Source organism: Oryctolagus cuniculus, chromosome 2 (assembly GCF_051225735.1).
Source record: "Oryctolagus cuniculus isolate XC-2025 breed Fujian yellow rabbit chromosome 2, ASM5122573v1, whole genome shotgun sequence".
NCBI classification, from domain to species: Eukaryota; Metazoa; Chordata; class Mammalia; order Lagomorpha; family Leporidae; genus Oryctolagus; species Oryctolagus cuniculus.
Genome location: NC_142868.1, coordinates 175906586 through 175930853, shown reverse-complemented (window position 1 = coordinate 175930853; position 24268 = coordinate 175906586). Strand labels below are relative to the sequence as shown.

Here is a 24268-nt window from a genome sequence, read left to right as displayed (position 1 = left end):
TTATATATGGTAACAGTAGTTTTAATTTTTAAAAAATTTAAATTTTTTTCAAAGTGATCTTTTTAAAGATTTATGTATTTATTTTAAAAACATTTATTTGAGAGGCAGAGTTACAGACAAACAAGGAGAGATAGAGAGGCCTTCCATCTGCTTTTTCACTCCCCAAATGGCTGCAACAGCTGGAGTTGGACTGATCTGAAGCCAGGAGCCAAGAGCTTCCCCTAGGTCTCCACAGGAGTGCAGGGCCTCAAGGACTTGGGCCATCTTTTTCTGCTTTCCTAGGCCATTGCAGAGAGTTGGATCAAAAGAGAAGCAGCCAGGATTCAAACCAGTGCCCATGTGGGATGCCAGCACTGTGGGCAGTGGCTTAGTCCAGTATGCCACAGTGCCGGCCCCCAAGATTGATTTATTTTAAAGGCAGAGTTACAGCAAAAGAAAGAGAGAGAGAGAGGTCTTCCGTTGGCTAGTGTACTCCTCATGGCCATAATAGCCCAGGACTTGGCTGAGCTGAAGTAAGGAGCCTGGAACTCCTTCTGTGTCTCTCATGTGGGTTCAGGGGCCCAAGCCCTTATCCCATCATCCTCTACTTCGTAGGTACATTATCAGGGAGCTGGATCACAAAGTGGACTGAGACTTTATCTGGTACTCATATGGGATCTCAATGTTGGAGGCAGTAGCTTAATTGTTGTGCCAAATACCAGCACAGATTTAATTTTTTAAAAAATATTTATTTGAAAGGCAGAGTTAGATATTCCATTCGCTGGCTCACTCTTCAAATGACTGCCATGGCCAGAGCTAGGCTAATCCAAAGCTGATAACCAGGAGCTTCTTCCGGGTCTCTCGGATGGATGTAGGGGCCCAAGCACTTGGGCTACCCTCTGCTGCTTTCGCAGCCTCATTAGCAGGGATTATAAGTGGAACAGCCGGGACTCCAACTGGTGCCCATGTGGGATGCTGATGCTGCAGGCCATTATGCTACAGCACCAGCCCCAGATTTAATGTTTTTAAAGAGACAAAAACATTAATGATTGATGCCAACAAGATATTATAGAAAAGAAAAATAATATCAAGAGTTGTTAGGAGCTGGCACCGCAGCTCAATAGGCTAATCCTCCACCTAGCGGTGCCGGGACACCGGGTTCTAGTCCTGGTCGGGGCGCCGGATTCTGTCCCGGTTGCCCCTCTTCCAGGCCAGCTCTCTGCTGTGGCCTGGGAAGGCAGTGGAGGATGGCCCAAGTGCTTGGGCCCTGCACCCCATGGGAGACCAGGAGAAGCACCTGGCTCCTGCCTTCTGATCAGCACGGTGCACCGGCCGCAGCGCGCCAGCCGTGGCGGCCATTGGAGGGTGAACCGACGGCAAAAGGAAGACCTTTCTCTCTCTCTCTCTCTCTCTCTCACTATCCACTCTGCCTGTCCAAAAAAAAAAAAGAGTTGTTAGGGCTGCTATATAGCTGAGGTTTCTAGAAGGTAATTTATATAGAGAGAGGGCATAGAACATGAGTTGCCCTATGCATCTGTTCACCTGTATCTTCTGTAATATCCTTCATAATAAACTGGTAAGCATGCCTATTCAATACTCAGACCCACTCTCTTGGATAAGGGGGAAATTTGGAAATCTAAGAGGGGTTCCTGATTAACAAGGGAATGCCTTGCTCTTAGAATTGCTCTTAGGCCTGTAACTACAGCACTCACAGAGATCCAAAACAGTACTCACTAAATATGGATTCTGTAGTTCAACTGTCCATCACTGACTGACTTTCTTCTACAGTGCTTCCACCACATGGTCCTCTGGACTGTACTTAAAAACTCAGAATGACAATTTGTTGCCTGCAGAGACTTCATATTTTTCTATTTTGATAGCACCTGTTGGAAATAACAGTGTTGGACAGAAGTGTGCCTCTCTTTTTTTCTTTGCATTGACTCTAACTCCTCTTCTTAAGAATTTATGGACAAATAAAAACCTCTTAGACATGGCCAACTTCAGAAACTGACAATACCTTTCAGAAAAAAAGTTCCTCATTCCCAATCCATTTTTGTCATTTATAGGAAAACTGTATGATGGTATAGTAATTGGTTTAAGAGGCAAATGAACTAGAGCTCCCATGTGCTGGTTCACTCTCCAAATGCTGGAAACAAGTCTGGTGAGCCACACTGAAGCCAGGAGCTGGGGATTCCATCCAGGTCTTCCACACTTGGGTTGCAGGAACCTAGTTGAGCCATTACTACTGTCTACCAGAGTCTATGTCAGCAAGAATCTGGAATTGGGGATGGAGCCAGGAGTTGAATCCAGGCAGTCTGATGTGGGACGTGGACATCTTATACCAGACTAAATACCACTTCAGTGTATTTTTTTATAATAAATCCATTATCTTATTATTTTATATTATATTGCATTTTACCATTTTTTCCCAAAGAAACATTTTCTTTAAAGAGTACAAATTTCATAAGTACAACTTTAGGAATATATTAATTCTTCCCACTCCTACTCCCACCCCACCTCCTCTTCCATCTCCCATTCCCAGTCCCATTCTCTGCTTATTTTTTATTTTTTATTTTTTTTGACAGGCAGAGTGGACAGTGAGAGAGATAGAGACAGAAAGGTCTTCCTTTTGCCGTTAGTTCACCCTCCAATGGCCGCCACGGGCGGTGCGCTGCAGCCGGCACACCGCGCTGATCCGATGGCAGGAGCCAGGAGCCAGGTACTTATCCTGGTCTCCCATGGGGTGCAGGGCCCAAGCACTTGGGCCATCCTCCACTGCCTTCCCAGGCCACAGCAGAGAGCTGGCCTGGAAGACGGGCAACTGGGACAGAATCCAGCGCCCCGACTGGGACTAGAACCTGGTGTGCCGGCGCCGCAAGGTGGAGGATTAGCCTAGTGAGCCGCGGCGCCAGCCACATTCTCTCCTTTTTATTTCTATTATTATTACCAGACACTTGGTCTTATATATGTGATCCCTTTAACACTTAATCCTGCCTATATGATCACTTTAACATTTAAGATTTTTTTTAAAAGAATTATTTTATTTATTTAAAAGAGTTATAGAGGTAAAGCCAGAGAGAGAGAGAGGTCTTCCATTCTGCTGGTTCACTCTCCAAATGACCATAACAGCGAGAGTTGAGCTGACACAAAGCCAGGAACTTCCGGGTCCCCCATGTGGGTGCAGGGGCCCAAGCTTCTAGTATTGCTTTGTATTGGATATGAAAGATCAAGAATCAGAATAGCATTGAACTTATTTTTTATTTCTCAAACCTTCTTGGATATTTATCTTCTCCATTCTGACATTTTTACAATGATTTGCTTGATGTGTTTTGTTTTTTTTTTCCTTCAGTGTGTAACTTTCTAAATATTCACCCTTTAGTTCTGAGAATTCTTTGTTTTCCCTTTATTTGTTGTATTTTTCAAACACACAAGTGTGTGTGTATTCATTTATTTGAAAGAGAGAGAGAAAGTGAACTTACTGCCAATTCACTCCCCAAATGCCTAAAACAATTACAGCTGGGCCATACCAGAGCAATTCAGTGCCAGGAATTTAATTCAGGTTTCCCATGTGAGTGGTAAGGATTGAACACTTGAGCCACCACCTGCTGCATCCTAGGGTGACATTAGAAGGAAGCGGAGTCAGAAGCAGAGCTGGAACTCAAACCCAGGCATTCCAGTATGGGATTCAGGGGTCACAAGAGGCATTTTAATTACTACAGCCAAACAAATCTGCCTTAAAAATTTTTTTACATAATTCATTTTGATGCTTTAAGATTTGTCTGTTTTTTAATTTATTTGAGAGGTAGAGTTATAGACAGTGAGAGAGAGAGAAAGGTCTTCCCTCCGTTGGCTCACTCCCCAAATGGCTGCCACGGCCAGCGCTGTGCCGATCTGAAGCCAGGAGCCAGGTGCTTCCTTCTGGTCTCCCATGTGGGTGCAGGGGCCCTTGCACTTGGGCCATCCTCCACTGCCCTCCCAGGCCACAGCAGAGAGCTGCACTGGAAGAGGAGCAACTGAGACTAGAACCCGGCACCCATATGGGATGCCAGCACCACAGGTGGAGGATTAACCAAGTGAGTCACGGCACCGGCCCCCAATTTGTTTATTTTTTTAAAAAATGTGTTTGAATGGCACAGTGACAGAGAATGCTTCCATCACTGGTTAACTGCCCTGAGTGACCCCAACAACCTGGGCTGGGCCTTGCCGAAGGTGGGAGCCCATAGCTTTATCTGAGTCTCCCACTGGTTATGATGAACTCAGGTACTTGATCCATTGTTGTTGCTTCCCAGGCACATTAGGAGGGAGCTGGATCAGAAGCAGAATAGCCAGGACTGAAAGTGGCACTCCAGTCTGAGATGTGGGAGTCCCTGTGCCCCAATGCCCACCCCATTTGGATGATTGTTGAACCCTCTTATATTTGTTTTCTGGTTTTAAATTCTTTTTAATCTTCATTTCTTTGTACTTTCTTTTACTTGCTAGGAGGTTTTGTAAAATTTATCTTCCAAACTGTTTCCCTGAAATTTCAGATAATTTTAGCTTCTAGAAGCACTTTGTTGTCCTGTGGTTTATCCTTTCTGTAGCTTCCTGTTCTTGTTTCAGAGACCCAGTATCATCTCTTATGTCTGTAAAGAATATTAATTGAGGCTTTTGCTTAGTTTTGATTACTACATTGTTTCTGTTTATTCTATATTTCTCTTTTTTCTTTTTGAGATTTATTGTTTTTCTTTGAAAGAGTGTCAGATGGGACAGCGCAGAGAGAGAAAGGGAGGTGGCAGGTAGCAGGCAGAGTTCTTTAAGATGGTTTACTTCCCAAATGGCTGCAATGGCTGAGGCTAGGCCAGGCCAAGACCAGAAGCCTGGAACCCCATCTGGGTCTCCCACCAGAGTGCAGGAGCTAAAGGATGTAGACCACCTTCTGTTACTTTCCCAGGCACGTTAACGGAGAACTGTATCAGAAGTGAAGCTGCTGGTACTAGAACCAGTGCTCTTAAACAGAGTTCTGGCATCCCGGGTGTCGGTTTAACTCACTGCTCCACAGTGCTGGCTCCTTGTTTTCTTTTTTTGCTTGAAACTTTCATTTCGGAAGCTTCTCTCAAATATTGGGTTCTCCATTCATACTAGAATGGAACAGAAAAAGAGTTGGGGGGGCTGCTCAATTGTATGGGCAAATGGAGCTTTTTGATGGAGGGTGTTAATTACAGGGGCTTCAGGCAATAAGCCTGCTATTCACTTGGGTTTCTCCTAGTGTCTGTAGCTATAGCCCACCCTACCCCACTACACCCTATCAACTTGGGAAAGTTATTCAGATTGTCTAAAAAGACTTGGCCTCTTTTTTAGAGTATAAGCTTGACTGTTGGTGTTCTGGAAGACTGATAGAAGGAGACTTCATTTTCTGCTAGGGTTAGCCATATAAAATTGTTTTGTAAGTCAAAAATAGTTGAGTATCTTTATTTTTGGATAATGTGATTATACAGAAAATATTGAAGAAACTACTAAAATTATTAAATGACTATAGTAGCATTGTAGGATACAAAACTAAACAAATGCTTTCTTGTGTGATAGCGAGGAACAGTTGGAATTTGAAATCAAAACACAGTATCATTTACATTAATGAAATGAGATACTTAGGTGGATCAAACAAGATCTGTGGTGTAAGATCTTTGTAAAGAAAACTACCACACTGATACAGGAAATCGAAGATCTACATGAAATGAGAGACATATCACATAAATGGATAGGGAGACTAAGTATTGTCAAGTATCTTCCCAAGTTGATAGATTCACTCAGCCTCAAGCAAAACTGTTAATATGTGTATATGGATAAAGTAATTCTGAGTTTTATATGGAAAGGGAAAATACCCAGAATAGCTGACACAGTACTGAAGGAGAGCAAGGGTAGAGGACTGCGACTACCTGATTTAAGACTTATAAAGCAACACTAGGGGCCTGTGCTGTGGTGTAGTGGGTAAAGCCACCGCTGTAGTGTAGCTGTGGCGTAGTAGATAATGCCACCGCCTGCAGTGCTGGCATCTCATATGGGTGCTGGTTTGAGTCCCAGCTGCTCCACTTCTGATCCAACTGTCTGCTTATGGTCTGGGAAAGCAGTGGAGGATGGCCCAAGTCCTTGGGCCGCTGCACCGGTGTTAGAGACCCGAAGAAGCTCCTGGTTCCTGGCTTCAGATTGGCAGAGCTCCGCCCATTGTGGCCATCTGGCAAGTGAACCAACGGGTAGAAGAACTCTCTCTGCCTTTCCTTCTCTCTGTATAATTCTGACTTTCAGGTAAATAAATAAATCTTTAAAAGAAAAAGAAAATCAACACTAATGTCATTGATAAGGGAATAAATCAGTGTAACAAAGCAGAATACAGACTTAGATAAATAAAGGCAATTGATCTTTGACCAAGGAGCAAGGCAATTCAATGGAGAAAGAATAGACTTCAGCAAATGATGCTGCAACAACTGGATGTTCATCTGCAAAATTCAGATCGCAACAGAGGCTTCATATTTCACTCAAAAGTTGGTTAAAATGGATCATAAAGCTAAGTATATCATGTAAATTGAAACCTAGAGATAGCATGGTCAAAAAGCTAGGTGATCTTTAGTTTTGCAGTGACTCAGATACAGCACCAAAACATGATCCTTGAAAGAAAAAAATTGATAATTTGAACTTTGTTAAAATTATAATCTTCAATAAGAGGCTGGCATTGTAGCTTAGTAGGTTAAGTTCTTTTTATACCCTGGCTACCAGATCTTCATCAGATAATGTGTTTTGCAAAGATTATCTCCAAGTCTGCAGTTTATCTTCATTCCCTTAATATCTTCCACGTAAGTTTTTTTGTTTTGTTTTGTTTTTTTTTAATTCATTTATTTTTGAAAGTTAGAGGGAGAGACAGAGATCTTCCATCTGCTGGCTCATTCCCCAAATGGCCGCAAAAACCACAGCTGGGTCATTCTGAAACCAGCGGCTAGGACCTCCCATCCAGGTCTCCCATGTGGGTGGCAGGAGTGCAGGCACTTGAGCCGTCATCTGTTGTTTCCCAGGAGCATTAGCAGGGAGTTGGGTTGGAAGCACAGTAGCCAGGACTCAAACTGGCACGCTGATAGGGAATTGTGGCTGTCCCAAGAGGTTTCTCAGTCAGCTTCGCCACAGTGCCTGCCCTTGAACATTATACATTGTTAGGTAAATTGCACATTAAAAATAACATACCAATGCATCTTATTAAAATAACTAAAATCCAAAAGACAACACTAAATTCTGGCAAGGATGTAGAGTAACATGAACTCTTATTCATTGCTAATGGAAATGCAAAATGGAAAAACCACTTTGGGAAACTGGGAATTTCTTACAGAACTATAAATATACTGTTAACATGTGATCCTAAGTTAAAACTTAGATACATATGAAAACCTACATGTGTTTCTAGCAGCTTTATTCAGAATTCCCAAAAGTTGGAATCAAGCAAAATGTCAAATATTCGGTGAATGGATAAATAGACTGATAGATTCATATAGTGGAATGTTATTTAGCAATAAAAAGAGCTATCAAGTCATGAAAAGAAATAAAGAAATGTATATTGTACAATGAAAGAAGCTGATCTGAAATGGTTACATACTGTTGTGATTCCAACAGATGACTTTCTGGAGAAGACAGAACTGTGAAAGCAGTGTACACTCACAGATCAGTGACTGCTAGAAATTCATGAGGAGGGATGGGGGAAGAATGAATAGGTAGAACACAGGGACCCTAAAAAAAAAAAAAAGATTGTTTTATTTATCTGAAAGGTAGAGTTAGAAATCCTTGATCTGCTTGTTCACTCCCCAGGTGGCCAGGAGCCTGGAACTCCAGACCTTCCATCTGCTGCTTCACTCCCCAAATGACCACAGCAGCCATGTCTGAAAAAGGCTGAAGCCAGAAGCATGGAATATTATCTGGGTCTTCCATGTTGGTGGCAGGAGCCTAAGCACTTTGAACCATCTTCTGCTACTTTCCCAGACACATTAGCTGGACACCAGTATGGGTTTCCTTTTAAAACAGTGAAACTACTCTGTACAATACTGTAGTGGTGGATACATGTTGTACATTTGTCAAAACCCATGCGTTAGTGAATCATAATATGTAAACTACGGATGTTAGTTACTAATAATGTAAGAGGTAAATGTTACGGTACTTTGGGTTAAGCTGCTGCTTGGTGTGTCTGCATCCCACATCATAGTGCCAGCTACCCCATGTCCATTCCAGCTTCCTGCTAATGCATCTGGGAAAGGAATAGATGATGGCCCGAGTACTTGGGCCCCTGCCAGCCATGTGCGAGACCAGGGTACAGTGCTTGATTCCTGGCTCCTGACTCCCATTCTGACCCAGGTCCAACTGTTGCAGCCATTTGGAGAGTGACCCTGCAGATGGGAAATCTCCATCTCTCTCTTTCTCAGTCTGCCTTTCAAATAAATAAATCTTTAAATAATAATGTGTGAATATTGGTTTATTAGTTGAGACAAACGCACCACACTGATAGAACATGTTAGTAATAGGGACAATTGAGGAGGTAGGAGTTGTTATATGGCAACTGTGTACATTGTAAATTTTTTTGTAAACCTAAAACCACTCAAAAAAAAGTACTAAGAAGTTGAACATTAGCCATTTCATCCTAAAAGTACAATTATCTCTAGTGTCTATAGATTGTTCTAGAACCCTTGCAGATACCAAAGTCCTCAAATGTTTACATAGCTTCAATAAAATGGTATAATATTTTCATATAACCTATACACATCTTCAATACTTTAAATCAACTCTATTGTATTTATAATACCATTTAAATGTTTTGTAAATAGTTTCCATACTGTATTTTTTGGGTAATAATGATTAAAAACACCTGTCCTTAATCAATGCAGACATAATTTTTTCCCCCAAATACTAACATGCTTGGCACTCTGGCAGTGTGGTAGAGAGCTGAGTATACATAGAGCTTCACTGATGCGTGTTTTCAGCCTGGTGCTACCTTTGACTCCTGCCGTGCCTGCTGTCCCTGAGTCTTAGACTGTGGTTCCACTTGTCTAGAGGATAAAACTCCTTTGGTTGTGGTTGGTATCTGCCTGACTGCTCTTGATGGAGAGTAGGAACAGGAGTTGATCTGTTGGTGTGGTTTTTGTGATGCCTGCTCCTTGCAGGGTGTTCTTTACCATTAGCTTCCTTATTGTGTCTGGGTAATCCTTTCACAAGCAGGCACTCAGCTGTTCACTCCACTCTGCTAAGTAATCTACCACATTTTATTGTTTCTTTTTACACAAAGTTTTTTTTTTTCACTCAGAAATCTCCCATGTTACCTCCTTTCCTGTTTTTATTTCCAAGATTTACATACTTCTAAGTATTATTTTGATGGGATTTCTGATGAAGAGAAAATTACCTGTCTTCAAACTGGCCAGTGTTGACTGTATTGTTTAACCTCTCTGCTTTCATTTTGGTCACTGAGGATTTGATGAAATTTCATCCTGTTTTCTTCTGTTCTTAATTATTATACCACCTTATTATTTCTGTGTTCCCTTTAAGGCCATGAGCACCTCTGTTTGGGAGGATGCTGTTGAAAATCAGTGTTTCATATGTGACAGTACTTCAAATGTTTAGGAAAAATGGTCTCCAGAATCATGGTTGTGAACTGAAGTGTGTATTTTAAAGTTGTTCACAGGGCTCAGAGCTCCTGCCAGAGGATTGTTACTGTTTGGTCCTCCTGGAAATGGGAAGACAATGCTGGTGAGAATTCTTTTCAAATTTGAATATTCTGTTGAGACATTAGGAATAATATGAAATAAATAATATAAATTTTATATTATTCCTGAGTCCATTTATGGCTTGCTTTTTTTCTGTGATATGCTTAAGTTCTTAATGCAAGAATACATGGAAAACCATGCATGTCAGCCTCAGTAATATGTTTTTTGGTTGATTGAATTAAGTGTATATGTTCATTAGTTTCATAAGTAAGATATTAAAATTGTTACCTTAGAAGTCTTACCTTACTATACTGGAATAGCTTTCTGACCCTTTATTATTTATGGCTTTACTGGTTGTGTTTAAATAATCAGTGTTGCACAGATTTTTGTTTTGGTATCCTTTTACCCCACTTTTTTTTTTTTTTAAACCAGGATCAGGGCTGCCTCTTTCCTTTGCATAGCTCTTCTAGATGGGAAAAAACAAACAGCTGATTATCTTCTCCTAACCATCTTTCCAAACTAAGATGATAGTAGCCTTCTCTCTCCCCTCCTCCTCTCCCCCTTTCTTCCTCTCTCCCTCTCTTCCGTCTCTCAGAAGAGGGTGGAAAGAAGTCCAGTTCTTCGAAAACCCTTCCTCATTGCTGAGAAGGAAATGTGTTGATGGCCACTTTGCTGGGAATTTTAAATCATTTAGATTTTTAGAGAATCTCTTCTTGCACTTAGAAATGTTGCTATGTTTTTTAAGATACTGAACTAACATATTTACTATTACAATTTTTAAAGGCTAAAGCGGTAGCTGCAGAATCAAATGCAACCTTCTTTAATATAAGTGCTGCAAGTTTAACTTCAAAATACGTGAGTATTCTTTTTTTAGTATTGTCAAGCTTTAAAATACTACTTCATTGTCACTATGTTAAGTATAAATGGTAATATTTCACAAAAATATTTTTCTGTGAGTCTTATCTTTTATTTACATATGATGCAAATTCAGTTTTTTAAAATATTTTTCTATTTATTTGAGAGGTAGAGCTACAGAGGGAAGGAGAGACAGAGAAAGGTCTTCCAAATAGCTGGAGCCAGGCAGATCCACAACCAGGAGCCAGGAGCTTCTTCTGGATCTTCGAGGCGGGTGCAGGGACCCAAGCACTTAGATCATCTTCTGCTGCTTTCCCAGGCCATAGCAGAGAGCTGGGTCAGAAGATGGGCAGCTGGTACACATATGTGCAGCCATACCCACATGGGATGCCAGGGCCACACGCAGTGGCTTAGCCTACTGCGCCATTGTGCCGGCCCACGAGTCAGTCTCCAAAGGAAGAAATCATATGTATTTGTTGGGCTCATTTAAGTTAGAGATGTTGGAGTAGACATTTGACCTAGCAGGTAAGATGCCTACCATACCAGATGTGTACTTTATTAGAGTGCCTGGATTTGATCTCCAGTTTGATCCCTTGATTGCAGTTTCCTGCTAATGTGGACCCTAGGAGATTGTGGTAGCTCAAGTAATTATGTTCCTGCCTTCTGCTTGGGAGATCTGTTTTGGATCCCAGCTTTGTCCCAGTCCAGCCCCACCAATTGAAGGCATTTGGGGAGTAAAGCCGTGAATGTGAGCTCTCTGTCTCTCCATCTGTGTGTCTGTCTCTGTGCTACTTAAATAAATTTAAAAATAGATAAAGTTAGAATTGTGGTGTCATATGCTGTATTGGTTTGATAGGGCTGTTTAACAATACAGTATCATAAACTGGCTGGTCTAAATGATAGAAATGTCTTGGCCAGGATCAAAGTGTTGACAGGGTTAGTTCTTTCTGAGGTCTGTGAAGGAGAATGTATTCAGGCCTCTCTTGTAGCTTCTGGTGGTTTTCTGGCAATCTTTGGCAGTCCTTAGGTATGCAGATATATCACTCTGATCCTTTATCTCCACGTGGCATTCTTCCTGTATGCATACCTGTCTTTGCCTTTACATTTTCCCGTTTTATAAGGTCACTGTTACATTGGCTTAGGACCCACCTGAGTTACATCAGTGTAAATTGATCATCTGCAAAGAATGTGTTTCTACATCAGGTCACATACACCAGAAACACATTTAGCCCACAAGAAATGCAAGCACTTTCCATTTCAGCTTTAGGTAAAGTGGATATCTCAGGGGCACCACTAGATATTAAAAAGTAGGGCTTGAACTAGATTTCTGATTCTAAAATAAAATATGACAGATCTTCCCTCTTTTCTTTGTTTGAGAGACAGGGAAACGGAACTCCTCTGTCTGCTGGTTCACTCTCCAAATTCTTGGATGAGTTGAGCTCAGCCAGGCTGAATCTGAGAGCAGGTCACTCAGTCTAGGTCTTCCATGAGTGTAGCAGGGACCTGTTGCTTGAGTCGTCCTCTGCTGCCTCCCAGGGTGCACATTAGTAGGAAACTGGAATCAGGAGTAGAGCTTGGACTCCAGCCGAGGCTCTGCAGTGTGTGGGCATCCTCAGCAGCATCAGCTGCACCAAGCATCAACCCCCTCCACTTTCTCTCCATCCCATTTTCTCTAAATTATTTTGTACTACGATTTAATTTTCTTTCTCTGCTCACTTTCCGTTGACCTTATGAGCCACTTGGGCTTAAGGAGAGAAGTTTGGTGTGTAGAACCAGTGTGTGAATAGAATTAACTATACTGCAAAACTGCAAAATAGATAGTGTTGCACAAATTTGTCTTTTTCTCCCTTTCTTTCACTTTTCTGTAGCTGCCCAATGGTGTATTAGTCTCTCTTTGCCCCTTATCAAAACCTTCATGGTTGAAGATGTTTTGACAGATCTGTTTAAAAAGTGAAATGTGAATCTCTGATGGAAGAATGTATTTCCTTGACTTGACTTTGAGTACACTGAGATACACAGTTGGTCATCACATGGTTTAGGGACAGTTTCTCTCCATAAGGGGCTCAGAGGGTAGCTTTAGTGCTGTGAATTTGCCACAGTATTCAGCTTTGCTTAGAAAGAAACTTAATTGTTAACAGCACACCAAGAGCAGATCTACATCTTAGGGACAGGTCAGAACTATCCCTGTGATTTGATGTATAGGAGAAACATACAAGGTTGTTTAATAGGCAGTGAGTTAAAGAAAGGCAGACTTGGGTAGGCATTGTGGCACAGCAGGTTACACAGCTGCCTGCAATACCCACATCCCGTATGAGCACTGGTTTGAGTCTCTGCTGCTCCACTTCTGATTCAGCTTCCTGCTAATGTGCCTGAGAAAGCAGCAAGATGGCACCCTACTTCAGTCTTGCCACCCAGATGGAGTTCCAGGCTTTTGGCTTCAGCCTGGGCCAGCCCTGGCCATTGCTGTCATTTGGAGATGGAAGATGGATCTCTATTTCTCTCTCTTGCCTTTTTTTTCCCCCTCCCTCTCTAACTCTGCCTTTCAAATTAACTTTTTTTTTTTTTTTTTTTTTTTGACAGGCAGAGTTAGGCAGTGAGAGAGAGAGAGAGAGAGAGAGAAAGGTCTTCCTTTCCGTTGGTTCACCCCCCAGATGGCTGCTACGGCCGGCGTGCTGCACCAATCCGAAGCCAGGAGCCAGGTGCTTCCTCCTGGTCTGCTTTGCGGGTGCAGGGGCACAAGGACTTGGGCCATCCTCCACTGCCTTCCCGGCCCACAGCAGAGAGCTGGACTGGAAGAAGAGCAACCGGGACATAATCCCGCGCCCCAACCGGGACTAGAACCCGGGTTGCTGGTGCCACAGGCGGAGGATTAGCCAAGTGAGCCGCAGTGCTGGCCTTCAAATTAATTTTTTTTAAGAGGCAAACGACACTTCAGCAATCGTTTGAGTATTTTGTGTCATTGTGCTAAAATAGCCACTGTCTATATCATAGAAATAACACTTCCATTGGAGCTATAGTTTCTCAAATCTGTTTGCTAAGAACCCCTCTCACCTCTGGGCAATTCTTCAAATATGATTAGACTTTTTGCTTCCTTGGGACTTTATCAGGAACACTACTTTTTTCTGGTTATTTGAATTCGTTTTTCAGGTGAATGAATGAGGTCAGGGGAAATGTTAAAACCTTCCCTGAGGCCGGTGCCATGGCTCACTTGGCTGATCCTCCGCCTGCGGCACCAGCACCCCAGGATCTAGTCCTGGTTGGGGCGCCAGATTCTGTCCTGGTTGCTCCTGGCTTCAGGTCGGCGCAGCGTGCCGGCCTCAGCGGCCATTTGTGGGGTGAACCAACAGAAAGGAAGACCTTTCTCTCTGTCTCTCACTGTCTAACTCTGCCTGTCAAAAAGAACATCTGATCTGTTTTAATATGCTATTGCTGAATACAAATATAAATACAGGGCATCATGTTCTTGTCTACATAAATCTCATTACAAGTTAGTAATAGTATGTAGATTAAATGTTTACAACATAGGGAATTGTAAATAAATTTATCAGTTCTCCCCCATCCATTTGGTCTTCCACAGCACTATCATTGTCTTTGTGGAAATGACTAATCATTAAAAAAAAAATGGATTTCAGCTACAATAAGGTCATAGTGCTATATATCAAATAAAATTAAATATACAAATCAAACCTTCCCTGACCTTGAAACTTAACCCCTTTAAAATTCTCCTAGAATCATTTTTCTCTCATTTGTGATACTGTAGTTATCATAGTTATTGATATGATAAAGTTATTTCAGTTATATCCCATATCAATGTCACCTCCATTGGAAGGCAGTCACCATGAGGACAGGAGCTATTTGCATGCCTTTGATACTGCTTGTGTCCAGAGTACCTGGAGCAGTACCTGGCAGTTAGTAGGCACTAAGTAAGTATTTGTGGGATAAGTAAATAATCATGTGAGGTGTATATGCTGTGTAACCTGTTTTCTCAATTAAGGGAAGGGAGTGAAGAAAAATTCAGTAATGGACTCAGGACCTCATAATCATGAAGGAGGAAACTAGGATTTGAGCTCCAGTGGATTCTGATTTAAGAACTTGAGCCCTTATTCAATATTTTATAGCAACCATTCTTTTAAAAACTTTAAAAATGTATTTTGTTTATTTGAAAGGCACAGAGATACAGACAGGTATCTTCCATCTTGAGGTTTGCTCCCCAAGTGCCTGCAGGAGATGAAGTGGAACTGAATCTCTACATGAGTGGCAGGGACACAAGTAGCTGAGCCATAACCTGCCATCTGCTTTGTTGCACATTAGCAGAAAGCTGGAATTGGGAGTGGAGCCAGGTCTCAAACCCAGGCACTCCAATATGGGATGCGGAGGTCCCACTCGTGTCGTAACTACCCTACTTGTCACCCTATAGCCATTCGTTTTTTGTTTTTTTTTTTTTTTTTAAAGATTATTTACTTATTTGAAAGGCAAAGTTAACAGAGAGGCAGAGAGGTCTTGCATACACTGGTTCACTCCCCAAGTGGCCACAATGGCCGGAGCTGCACCGATCCAAAGCCAGGAGCCAGGAACTTCCTCTGGGTCTTCCACACGGGTGCAGGGGCCCAAGCACTTGGGCCATCTTCCACTGCCTTCTCAGGCCATAATCAGAGAGCCATTCATTTTTATCCATACTTGTTTTCAGAAGTATTTTCTCTCATATTTATTGTTTTTGAAACCGTGTTAAGTCCATGATTTTAGCTCCCAGTCCTGTGATGCCTCTTACATATCTTGAGGCAAGTTTATATTTCAAAAATATTTTTAAAATTTAAAATGCAAGGCCGGCGCCGCGGCTCACTAGGCTAATCCTCCGCCTAGTGGCGCCGGCACACCGGGTTCTAGTCCCGGTCGGGGCGCCGGATTCTGTCCCGGTTGCCCCTCTTCCAGGCCAGCCCTCTGCTGTGGCCAGGGAGTGCAGTGGAGGATGGCCCAGGTGCTTGGGCCCTGCACCCCATGGGAGACCAGGAAAAGGACCTGGCTCCTGGCTCCTGCCATCGGATCAGTGCGGTGCGCCGGCCGCAGCGCGCCGGCCGCGGCGGCCATTGGAGGGTGAACCAACGGCAAAGGAAGACCTTTCTCTCTGTCTCTCTCTCTCTCACTGTCCACTCTGCCTGTCAAAAAAAAAAAAAAAAAAAAAATTTAAAATGCAATATTTTAAAATTTTTATATACCAGTGTGCAGAAATCTTATATATCCTTCCACATATATAGTAACTTAATGTTGTATCTACTTTTTTTTTCTTTTAGATTAGGTATTACCTGAGTTCTCTTCCTGTGGTTTCATTCCAGTTTGTCAGTATGCTTACAATGTGATAAGAATGAATATTTTACCTCAGATATGATCTTGTTTTTGAAGACATAAAAGAAGGCATTGTTTAATATCATATAAGATGCTCTTTTTTTTTTTTTTTAAGATATTTATTTTATTTGAGAGGTAGAGTTACAGACAGTGAGAGGGAGGGAGCGACACAGAGGTCTTCTTTTCGTTGGTTCACTCCCCAATTGGCCACCCGGCCAGAGCTGCGCTGATCTGAAGCCAGGAGCTTCCTCCCACACAGGTGCAGGGACCCAAGGACTTGGGCCATCTTCCGCTGCTTTCCTAGGCAATAGCAGAAAGATGGATCAGAAGTGGAGCAGCCGGGTCTCAAACCTGCGCCCATATAGGATGCTGGCACTGCAGGCGGCAGCTTTACCCACTACGCCACAATGCTGTCCCCTCCTCTCTCTCTGCATTTACTCTTCTCTCTGCCAACCACTACACTACTAACATCAGAGGCAAAACTAATTTGCCTTTGAGTAGATGCAATGTCAATGTAATCAGAGAGTGTTTTGTGTGTGTTTGGCTTCTGTCATCAGCATTATATGTATGATTTTTATCCAAATGATTACACACAGTTGTAGTTAAATCTTTACAAGCATACTTAGTTCATATTTTTTTGATTTTTAAAAAACATTTATCTATTTATTATTTGAAAGACAGAGTTACAGAGAGGCAGAAACAGAGAAGTCTTCCACCTGTTGATTCAATCCCCGAATGGCCACAATGATCAGAGCTGAGCCAATCTGAAACCAAGAGCTTCCCCCAGGTGTCTCATGCGGGTGCAGAGGCCCAAGCACCTGGGCCATCCTCCACTGCACTCCCTGGCCACAGCAGAGGGCTGGCCTGGAAGAGGGGCAACCGGGACAGAAACTGGCGCCCTGACCAGGACTAGAACCCGGTGTGCTGGCGCCGCAAGGCGGAGGATTAGCCTAGTGAGCCGCGGCGCCGGCCTAGTTCATATGTTTTTAAAGTATTATTTTGTTTATGATTAATTTTTAACTGATATTCACATAAATGTTTTCCACAGTCTACAAAATTTTTGTGAGGTTTGGTCTTCAACATGTCAGTACTAAACTGAAAAATTAGTAATAACAGACACTGATAAAATAATATTCTTTTGTATTCTGTCTGCTAAGTTGAATCTTATTATTATTATTTTTGAGAGGCAGAGTGGACAGTGAGAGAAAGGAAGAGAGAAAGGTTGAATCTTTTATTATTTTTAAAGGTTTATTTGAAAGAGTTACAGAGAGAGAGCTCGAGATCTTCCATCTGCCAGCTCACTCTCCAAATGGCTGCAATGGCCAAGGAATGGGGAAGGCCGAAGCCACAAACTTAGAACGCCGTCTGGGTCTCCCACATGGGTGACAGGAGCCCAAGTACTTGTGCTATCTTCCCTGCTTTCCCAGGTGCAATAGCAGGGATGTAGATCAGAAGTGGAGCAGCTGGGACTGGAACAGGCACTCAGATCAATTGCCAGCTTTACAGGTGGTGGTTTAACCCACTGTGCCACAATGCGGAATCTTTTCTCGATTTTATAAAGTAGTTAAGTAACTATGAAGTAATACTTTTTCCTCATCACATTTTGTTTCCCCTGTGAGATTTTGCAAGTTGTTACTTTGAAATATTTTGTCACAGCAGTATTGTGAAAGTGAGTTTTTAGGATGTTCTTAGTAGAGCAGTTTTGGTTTAGGAGCAAACAATCCAATTTATCTGCTTCTATAAACATACCCTGCAGTCTAGAGTTTAAGGAGTATGTGTAGCATTTCTTTGCCCTAGCCTTCCCTTTGTTCACTAGTTTCACCTAAGAAATCCCACTCTTAAATGTTAGGAATGCAGGATAAAGGAAAACAGAAATATACTTCAATTTTTAAACTGCTTATCAATGTCCTTAAAACATAATAAAATAATGGGGCCAGTGCTGTGGCATAGTAGACTAAACCTCCACTTGTGGCATTGGTTCTAGTCCCAGCTACTCCTCCTCTGATCCATCTCTACTTAATTGCCTGGGAAAGCAGTGGAAGATGGTCCCTGCACCCACATGGGAGAACTGAAAGAGGCTTCTGCCTCCAGGCTTCAGATCGGCTCAGCTCGGGCCATTGCGCCATTTGGGGAATGAACCAGCAGATGGAAGACCTTTTTCTCTGTCTCTCCCTCTCTGTATGTAACTCTACCTCTCAAAATAAGTAAATAAAATCTTAAAAAATAATAACACCAATAAAATACTAAGTTGAAAAAAATCTGCTTAACCCATGCTTAAGGGAAAAGCGTGTTTTCTAAAATAAGGGACAGTTTATTAACACCCTTCCCCTCTCCCCAATTTCTCAAAACAAATCTTTCCTTGCTGCAAAGAAGATAAATTCCTAGGTTCTAGATTTTCAATTATGAAATTTAAAAGACTTGGATTTTGTTAGATTTTATGTGTATATTTTATTATGTGTATTTTATGTGTATAACAGTATATGATGCCTTCCTTTAGGTGGGAGAAGGAGAGAAATTGGTGAGAGCTCTTTTTGCTGTGGCTCGAGAACTTCAACCTTCCATAATTTTTATAGGTGAGACCTTGGTTGCCAACTTTGTTGAATATTTGTGAAATTTCCCTGTATGGAAATGATAGGAATGATTATTCAGAAATAAAAGGTTTAAAGAAGGTATGACTAAAAACTAAGAATTCTGTAGGACCCAATATTTTAAATATTAATAAGCTAAATTAAGCTGAGGTGATGACATGGCTTGACCTTTAATTAAAGTCTGTCCTTGTCTTTGCTGTAGATGAAGTTGATAGCCTTTTGTGTGAAAGAAGAGAAGGCGAGCACGATGCTAGTAGACGTCTAAAAACTGAATTTCTAATAGAATTTGATGGTGTAAGTGTCGATGATATTTTCAGTGTAATAGTGTTATTGCATGTGTATTTTCCTACTGAGTGACCCAAAATAGAAATATAAGAAACTTATTATATTTTTCTTTATCTAAAAGTACTGAGAAAAACTTTTTTGGCTTGTAGGTACAGTCTGCTGGAGATGACAGAGTGCTTGTGATGGGTGCAACTAACAGGCCACAAGAGCTTGATGAGGCTGTTCTCAGGTAGGGAGATGGATGTGGAAGCTCACACATCTGTTAAGGACATATTTACTCACATGTTCATGCCACACATTTATGTTACTTTCTTTCCTATTTTATTTCTGGCCTCTGGTTAGACCAGATCCACCATGACATAAGGAAAATTTGGTCTTCACCTTATGGTTTTAGATAAATTACTCTCTGATGCTGGGTTAATTTAAATTATCTTTAATTTCCAAAATTGCTTCTTAGCATCTTTTATTTGGCTTCATGAGAAGCTGGTCAAAGCAGGGTTCATGAGAACTGTTGGATATGTTTCAGCAAATTTATTCCCTTGGTGCTGGAAAAACAATTGGACTCAGCATAAAATTTTCGCTGTTGATTTTCTTTCCTAACGAATGTAACTTTGCTCCATTGTTCCTAGGATTGGGCATCAAAAGTATAAAATTCTGAATCCAGGCTTATTTTGCTTCACATCTGTAGATTAACATATTTTTTTCTTTTTGCTAGATATAATTTTTAGTCATAGAAATCCAGTTATTTGAAAAATCTATTGATTGATTTTTGTTTCTTTTCCCTGGGACTTAATGCTTCTTAAATTGATAGTTTAGAATTTCTTTGGGAAAATTTATTTTGAATGCTATTTTTTTTTTTAGTTTATTTGCCTGGTTTTTTTCCTTTTGCACATAAATTATGATTGTATTTCATCTTTTTGGCTTCCATAATACTATTACTATTAAGTTCTTAAACTTTTTTGTTATGTTATATCCTGTCTTCCCAAGTCTGTTACTTTTCTTTCTTAATGGGTTAGTATCTGCTCTCCGTTTTACCACTTTTGTAATATTTCTACTTTTGTAGTCTTTTTTTCTGTAGTTCTCTCTTTTCATTGCTTTCCTGACCTGTGCTATATTATTTATCATCTTCTCTTATTTCTCTGAATCTTTGTATGTCATTTACTTAAGCTCATGCCTCATTGATATCTTGTTTCATAAAAAGATATTTTCTTAATTTTATTTCATGGAAATTATTTCATGGAAATATACTTGGTCATTATTTTAATCTGTATGCAAAGTCTTCTTGTTCATATTCTTCTGTTTTTTGTGGGTTTTGTTCTTCCTCATTTTGGCTTTTTCTTTTTAATGAGTACAGTTGTGTGTGTGTGTGTGTGTGTGTGTGTGTGTTTTAAGAGCTTATTTCTGGTAAATCTAGTTTTAGAAGGATATCCTAGGGGAAAGGGTAAGAAAATAAGAGATTGAGAAAATATGTTGAGTTATCTCTTTGTATGTCCTGGGCTAACAGGTAGTCTAACTCATAGTGCAGCACTTACCTGGTAATGAAGTAAATGTGTATGTAAATAAGAGATAGGGTTGATTTTATTTTTCATTAGCTAAAAATTAGTGGTCATCACAACTAGACAGCTTGTCATCCAGCCAGACTTAAATGCCTTCTTACAGAGATAAAGTGTGTTTGAGATTGTTTGTTCAGCCAGCCTTGCCTTTCCAAGTAGGGTTCACATAGTCTGAAGGTCCTAGCTAGGCATTATCTGTTTGAACGTGGGCAGTTGGTTTAATTTTGCATTGTAATCTGCTGTATCTGTTTCCCTTGGAAAACCGAATTCTGAGAGCCATGTCCATCTCTGCTGTGCAGATCCTGTGTATATCTGCCTTTGTTAGTATACGTTTTGCCATCTATGGCAGCACCTCATGTATTTTAGTTCTACAAATGCTTCTTAGATTGTTGATGGTAAAGTTCATATTTCTGTTAGCCTTTTTAATTTTAGTTGTTCTGTAGAAATCTCTTTATTTCACTTTATTTTTTTGCTTGTAAGCACTACTGCTATTAAAAGCATACATGTATATAAATGATTAGTTTAATTCCAATAGCATTGAATTAAGGAGTTTTAAACATTAGCTAGAGAATTTTTTTTTATTTTTATTTTTTTTTAAATTTTTATTTTTGACAGGCAGAGTGGACAGTGAGAGAGAGACAGAGAGAAAAGTCTTCCTTTGCCATTGGCTCACCCTCCAATGGCCGCCCCGGCCAGCGCGCTGGGGCCGGCGCACCGCGCTGCCGATGGTAGGAGCCAGGTACTTCTCCTGGTCTCCCATGGGGTGCAGGGCCCAAGCACCTGGGCCATCCTCCACTGCACTCCCTGGCCACAGCAGAGAGCTGGCCTGGAAGAGGGGCAACTGGGGCAGAATCCGGCGCCCCGACCGGGACTAGAACCCGGTGTGCCGGCGCCGCAAGGCGGAGGATTAGCCTAGTAAGCCGCGGCGCCAGCCCAAGCTAGAGAATTTTAAAAGGATAATTAAAACCATCTTTTTACATTGATACCTAGTAAAATACATTCAGGTACCCTATATTATACTTAAAGCCCTTTTCCTATCATTTGCTGCTTGATCTGAGTTACCTTTAAATTAAAACTTATTTTTCTAAAATTGTTTTAATCCTTTTTTTAGGCGTTTCATCAAGCGTGTATATGTGTCTTTACCAAATGAGGAGGTATGTATCTAAATTTTTTTAGAAGATTTATTTATCTGGGTCTTGCATGTGGAGTAACTGGTAAAGCTGCCGTGTGTGACACTGGTATCCCGTATGGGCACTGCTTCTAGACCCGGCTGCTCCATGTCAGATCCAGCTCCCTGCTGACGCACCTGGGAGAGCAGTGGAAGATGGACTAAGTGTTTGGGCCCCTGTCCCCTTTTGGGAGAACGAGAAGACGCTCCTGAGTCCTGGCTTCAGCCGGGCTCAGCCTAGATTGTTGCGGCCATTTGAGGAGTGAACCAGCAGATGGAAGAACTCTTTCTCTCTCTCTCTCTCTCTCTCCTCTCTCCTCTCTCCTCTCTCTCTCTCTCTCTCTCTCTTCTCCCTGCCTCCCTTTTCTCTGTGTGTGTGTGTGTGGTCCTCTCTCTATAACTCTTTGACTTTTAAATAAATTTATTTATTTAAGTTATTTGAAATGCAGAATTTGAAAATCTTCTATCTGCCGGTTCATTCCCCAAATGGCTACAGAGGCTGAGGCTGCGCCCAGCAGCTGCCAGGAGCTTCCACTAGGTCTACCACGTGGGTGCAGGGGCCCAAGCACTTGGACCATCCTCTACTACTTTCTCAGGCATATTAGCCGGGAGCTGGATTGGAAATGAAGCAGCTGGGACACAAACCAATGCCCACACAGGATGCCATCATTGCAGGTGGGAGCTTAACCTGCTATGCCACACAGTACTGGCACCTATACTTAAATTTTTTTAAGCAAAAACGTGAATTACCATCTTCTCATCATTGAGTCTCCCAATCCATAGGACAGCCACATTGGAAGACTTTGGTGTTTTCCTATAAAGATAAATAGAAACTTAATGTAAGATCCAGCATTTCTACTCCTATGAATTGACATAAGAGAAATGAAGACAAGTGTCTACATGCAGACATGTACTAGTATTTTTAGCAGCAATATTAATAATAGCCAAACACTGCAAAGAAACTAAAATGTTCATTAGTTGGTGAATGGATAAACAAATTTGATAGAGAATTCTTAGTATGAAATTCAAGTGTTAATAAATACTTTGAGCCACAAGTGAGAGGTTCACATGATGAGACTTTGTTTCATGCACAAGATTATTTAAATATGTATAAAATTACATTTGGCTGTGCGTATAGGGTATGTATGAAGCATAAATGAATTTCGTGTTTAGTGTTCAATCCCATTCCCAAGACATCTCAGGTATGTATGTGTTTCAAACTCCAAAACTCTTCTGGTCCCAAGCACTAAGGGAAACTCAGCCTGTGTACCACTTAACAGATATTGTTCAGCAATGAAAGGAAGGAGCTATAGATGCTATTTAGCGCAATATGCTTGAAACTTAAAAACATGCTAAGTGAAAGAAGCCAGACACAATTACATATCATATGATTCCACTTACATGAAATATCCAGAAAAGACAAATTTGGAAAGACTTAAAACAGACTGCTAGTGTGCAGGATGAGAATGGGAATCAATTGCGAACCAACATGAATGAACTTTTGGGGTGAGAGGAATGTTGTGAAACCACATTATGGGGGTGGACCTTGGTGCAGTGTTAGATACCTGCTTGGGAAGCCTACATCCCATGTCAGCGTGCTAAGTCTCAGCTCTGTTCTCAATTCCAACTTGCTGCTCATGCACACCCTCAGAGGCTGCAGGTGGTTCTCTAGATCCTTAGTATCCTTGATACTTTCAGCAGCTACTGCCTCAGTGGTTTGTTTGGATTACCTTCCTTAATTCCCTCAGTAACTCTCCCAATAGACATGAATGAGGCTTCAAGGTGACAATCAGGATTTGAATCTGATATCTGCATATTTTATTAAGCTGATGATTAACTTATTAAGATTAATTCTGATAATAAATTATGTAGGACTCATGATTATTTAATATTTTTTTCAGACAAGACAACTTTTACTTAAAAACCTATTATGTAAGCAAGGAAGCCCATTGAGCCAAAAAGAACTAGCACAGCTGGCAAGGTGAGTGATCTGATTTGGATTATCTTTCAGCTTTTTTTTTTTTTTGACAGAGTTAGAGGAGAGAGAGACAGAGAGAAAGGTCTTCCTTTTCCATTGGTTCATCCCCCAAAATGGCAGCTGCGGCCGGCGCACCACGCTGATCCGTAGCCAGGAGCCAGGTGCTTATCCTGGTCTCTCATGCGGGTGCAGGGCCCAAGGACCTGGACCATCCTCCACTGCACTCCTGGGCCACAGCAGGGAGCTGGACTGGAAGAGGAGCAACCGGGACAGAATTTGGCGCCCCAACCGGGACGAGAACCCGGGGTGCCGGCGCCACAGGCGGAGGATTAGCCAAGTGAGCTGCAGCGCCAGCCTATCTTTCAGCTTTTATTTATTTTAATTTTTACAGTGAGTTCTTTGTTCTATGTTAGAGTAAACTGACATACATAATAAAGAATTCATTTATCAGAAAACTTCTTTTGGGGCCGGTGCTGTGGCATAGTAAGTAAAGCTGCAGCCAGTGGCGCTGGCATCCCATATGGGCACTGATTCAAGTCCCAGCTGTCTTACTTTCTATCCATCTGCTGATGGCCTGGGAATGCAGTGAAGATGGCCTGAGGCTTGGGCCCCTGCACGCAAATGGGAGACCCAGAAAAAACTCCTGGCTCCTGGCTTCAGCCTGGCCCAGCTCTGGCCATTGCAGCCATTTGGGGAGTGAACCAGCTGATGGAAGACCTCTCTCGTTGTATCTTTCCCTCTCTCTCTCTCTCTCTGATTTTCAAATAAAAAATTTAATCCTTAAAAAAAAAAACTTCTTGTGTTGGAATAGACATTTGGTA

The 24268-nt window shown here is 41.6% G+C and overlaps 2 protein-coding genes across 6 annotated transcripts in view; one reads left to right on the top strand and one right to left on the bottom strand.

Annotated features, from left to right (window-relative positions):
- Positions 1 to 24268, bottom strand: part of MEMO1 (mediator of cell motility 1) — a 652780-nt gene that overhangs the window by 196585 nt on the left and 431927 nt on the right. The gene's annotated exons all lie outside the window — the stretch shown is intronic.
- The window catches only part of SPAST (spastin), a 71076-nt gene that overhangs the window by 32656 nt on the left and 14152 nt on the right, over positions 1 to 24268 (top strand). For 4 of the 5 annotated variants that reach the window (XM_070069271.2, XM_070069269.2, XM_070069270.2 and 1 more), the window contains 7 exons: positions 9649 to 9723; positions 10464 to 10535; positions 18373 to 18448; positions 18666 to 18757; positions 18898 to 18977; positions 21413 to 21455; positions 23371 to 23450. In XM_070069271.2, the coding sequence (XP_069925372.1) occupies positions 9649 to 9723; positions 10464 to 10535; positions 18373 to 18448; positions 18666 to 18757; positions 18898 to 18977; positions 21413 to 21455; positions 23371 to 23450 (518 nt within the window). Of the gene's footprint in view, positions 1 to 7800; positions 7998 to 9648; positions 9724 to 10463; positions 10536 to 18372; positions 18449 to 18665; positions 18758 to 18897; positions 18978 to 21412; positions 21456 to 23370; positions 23451 to 24268 lie in introns of those variants that run through there. The other variant, XM_089326566.1, reaches the window with a different exon arrangement.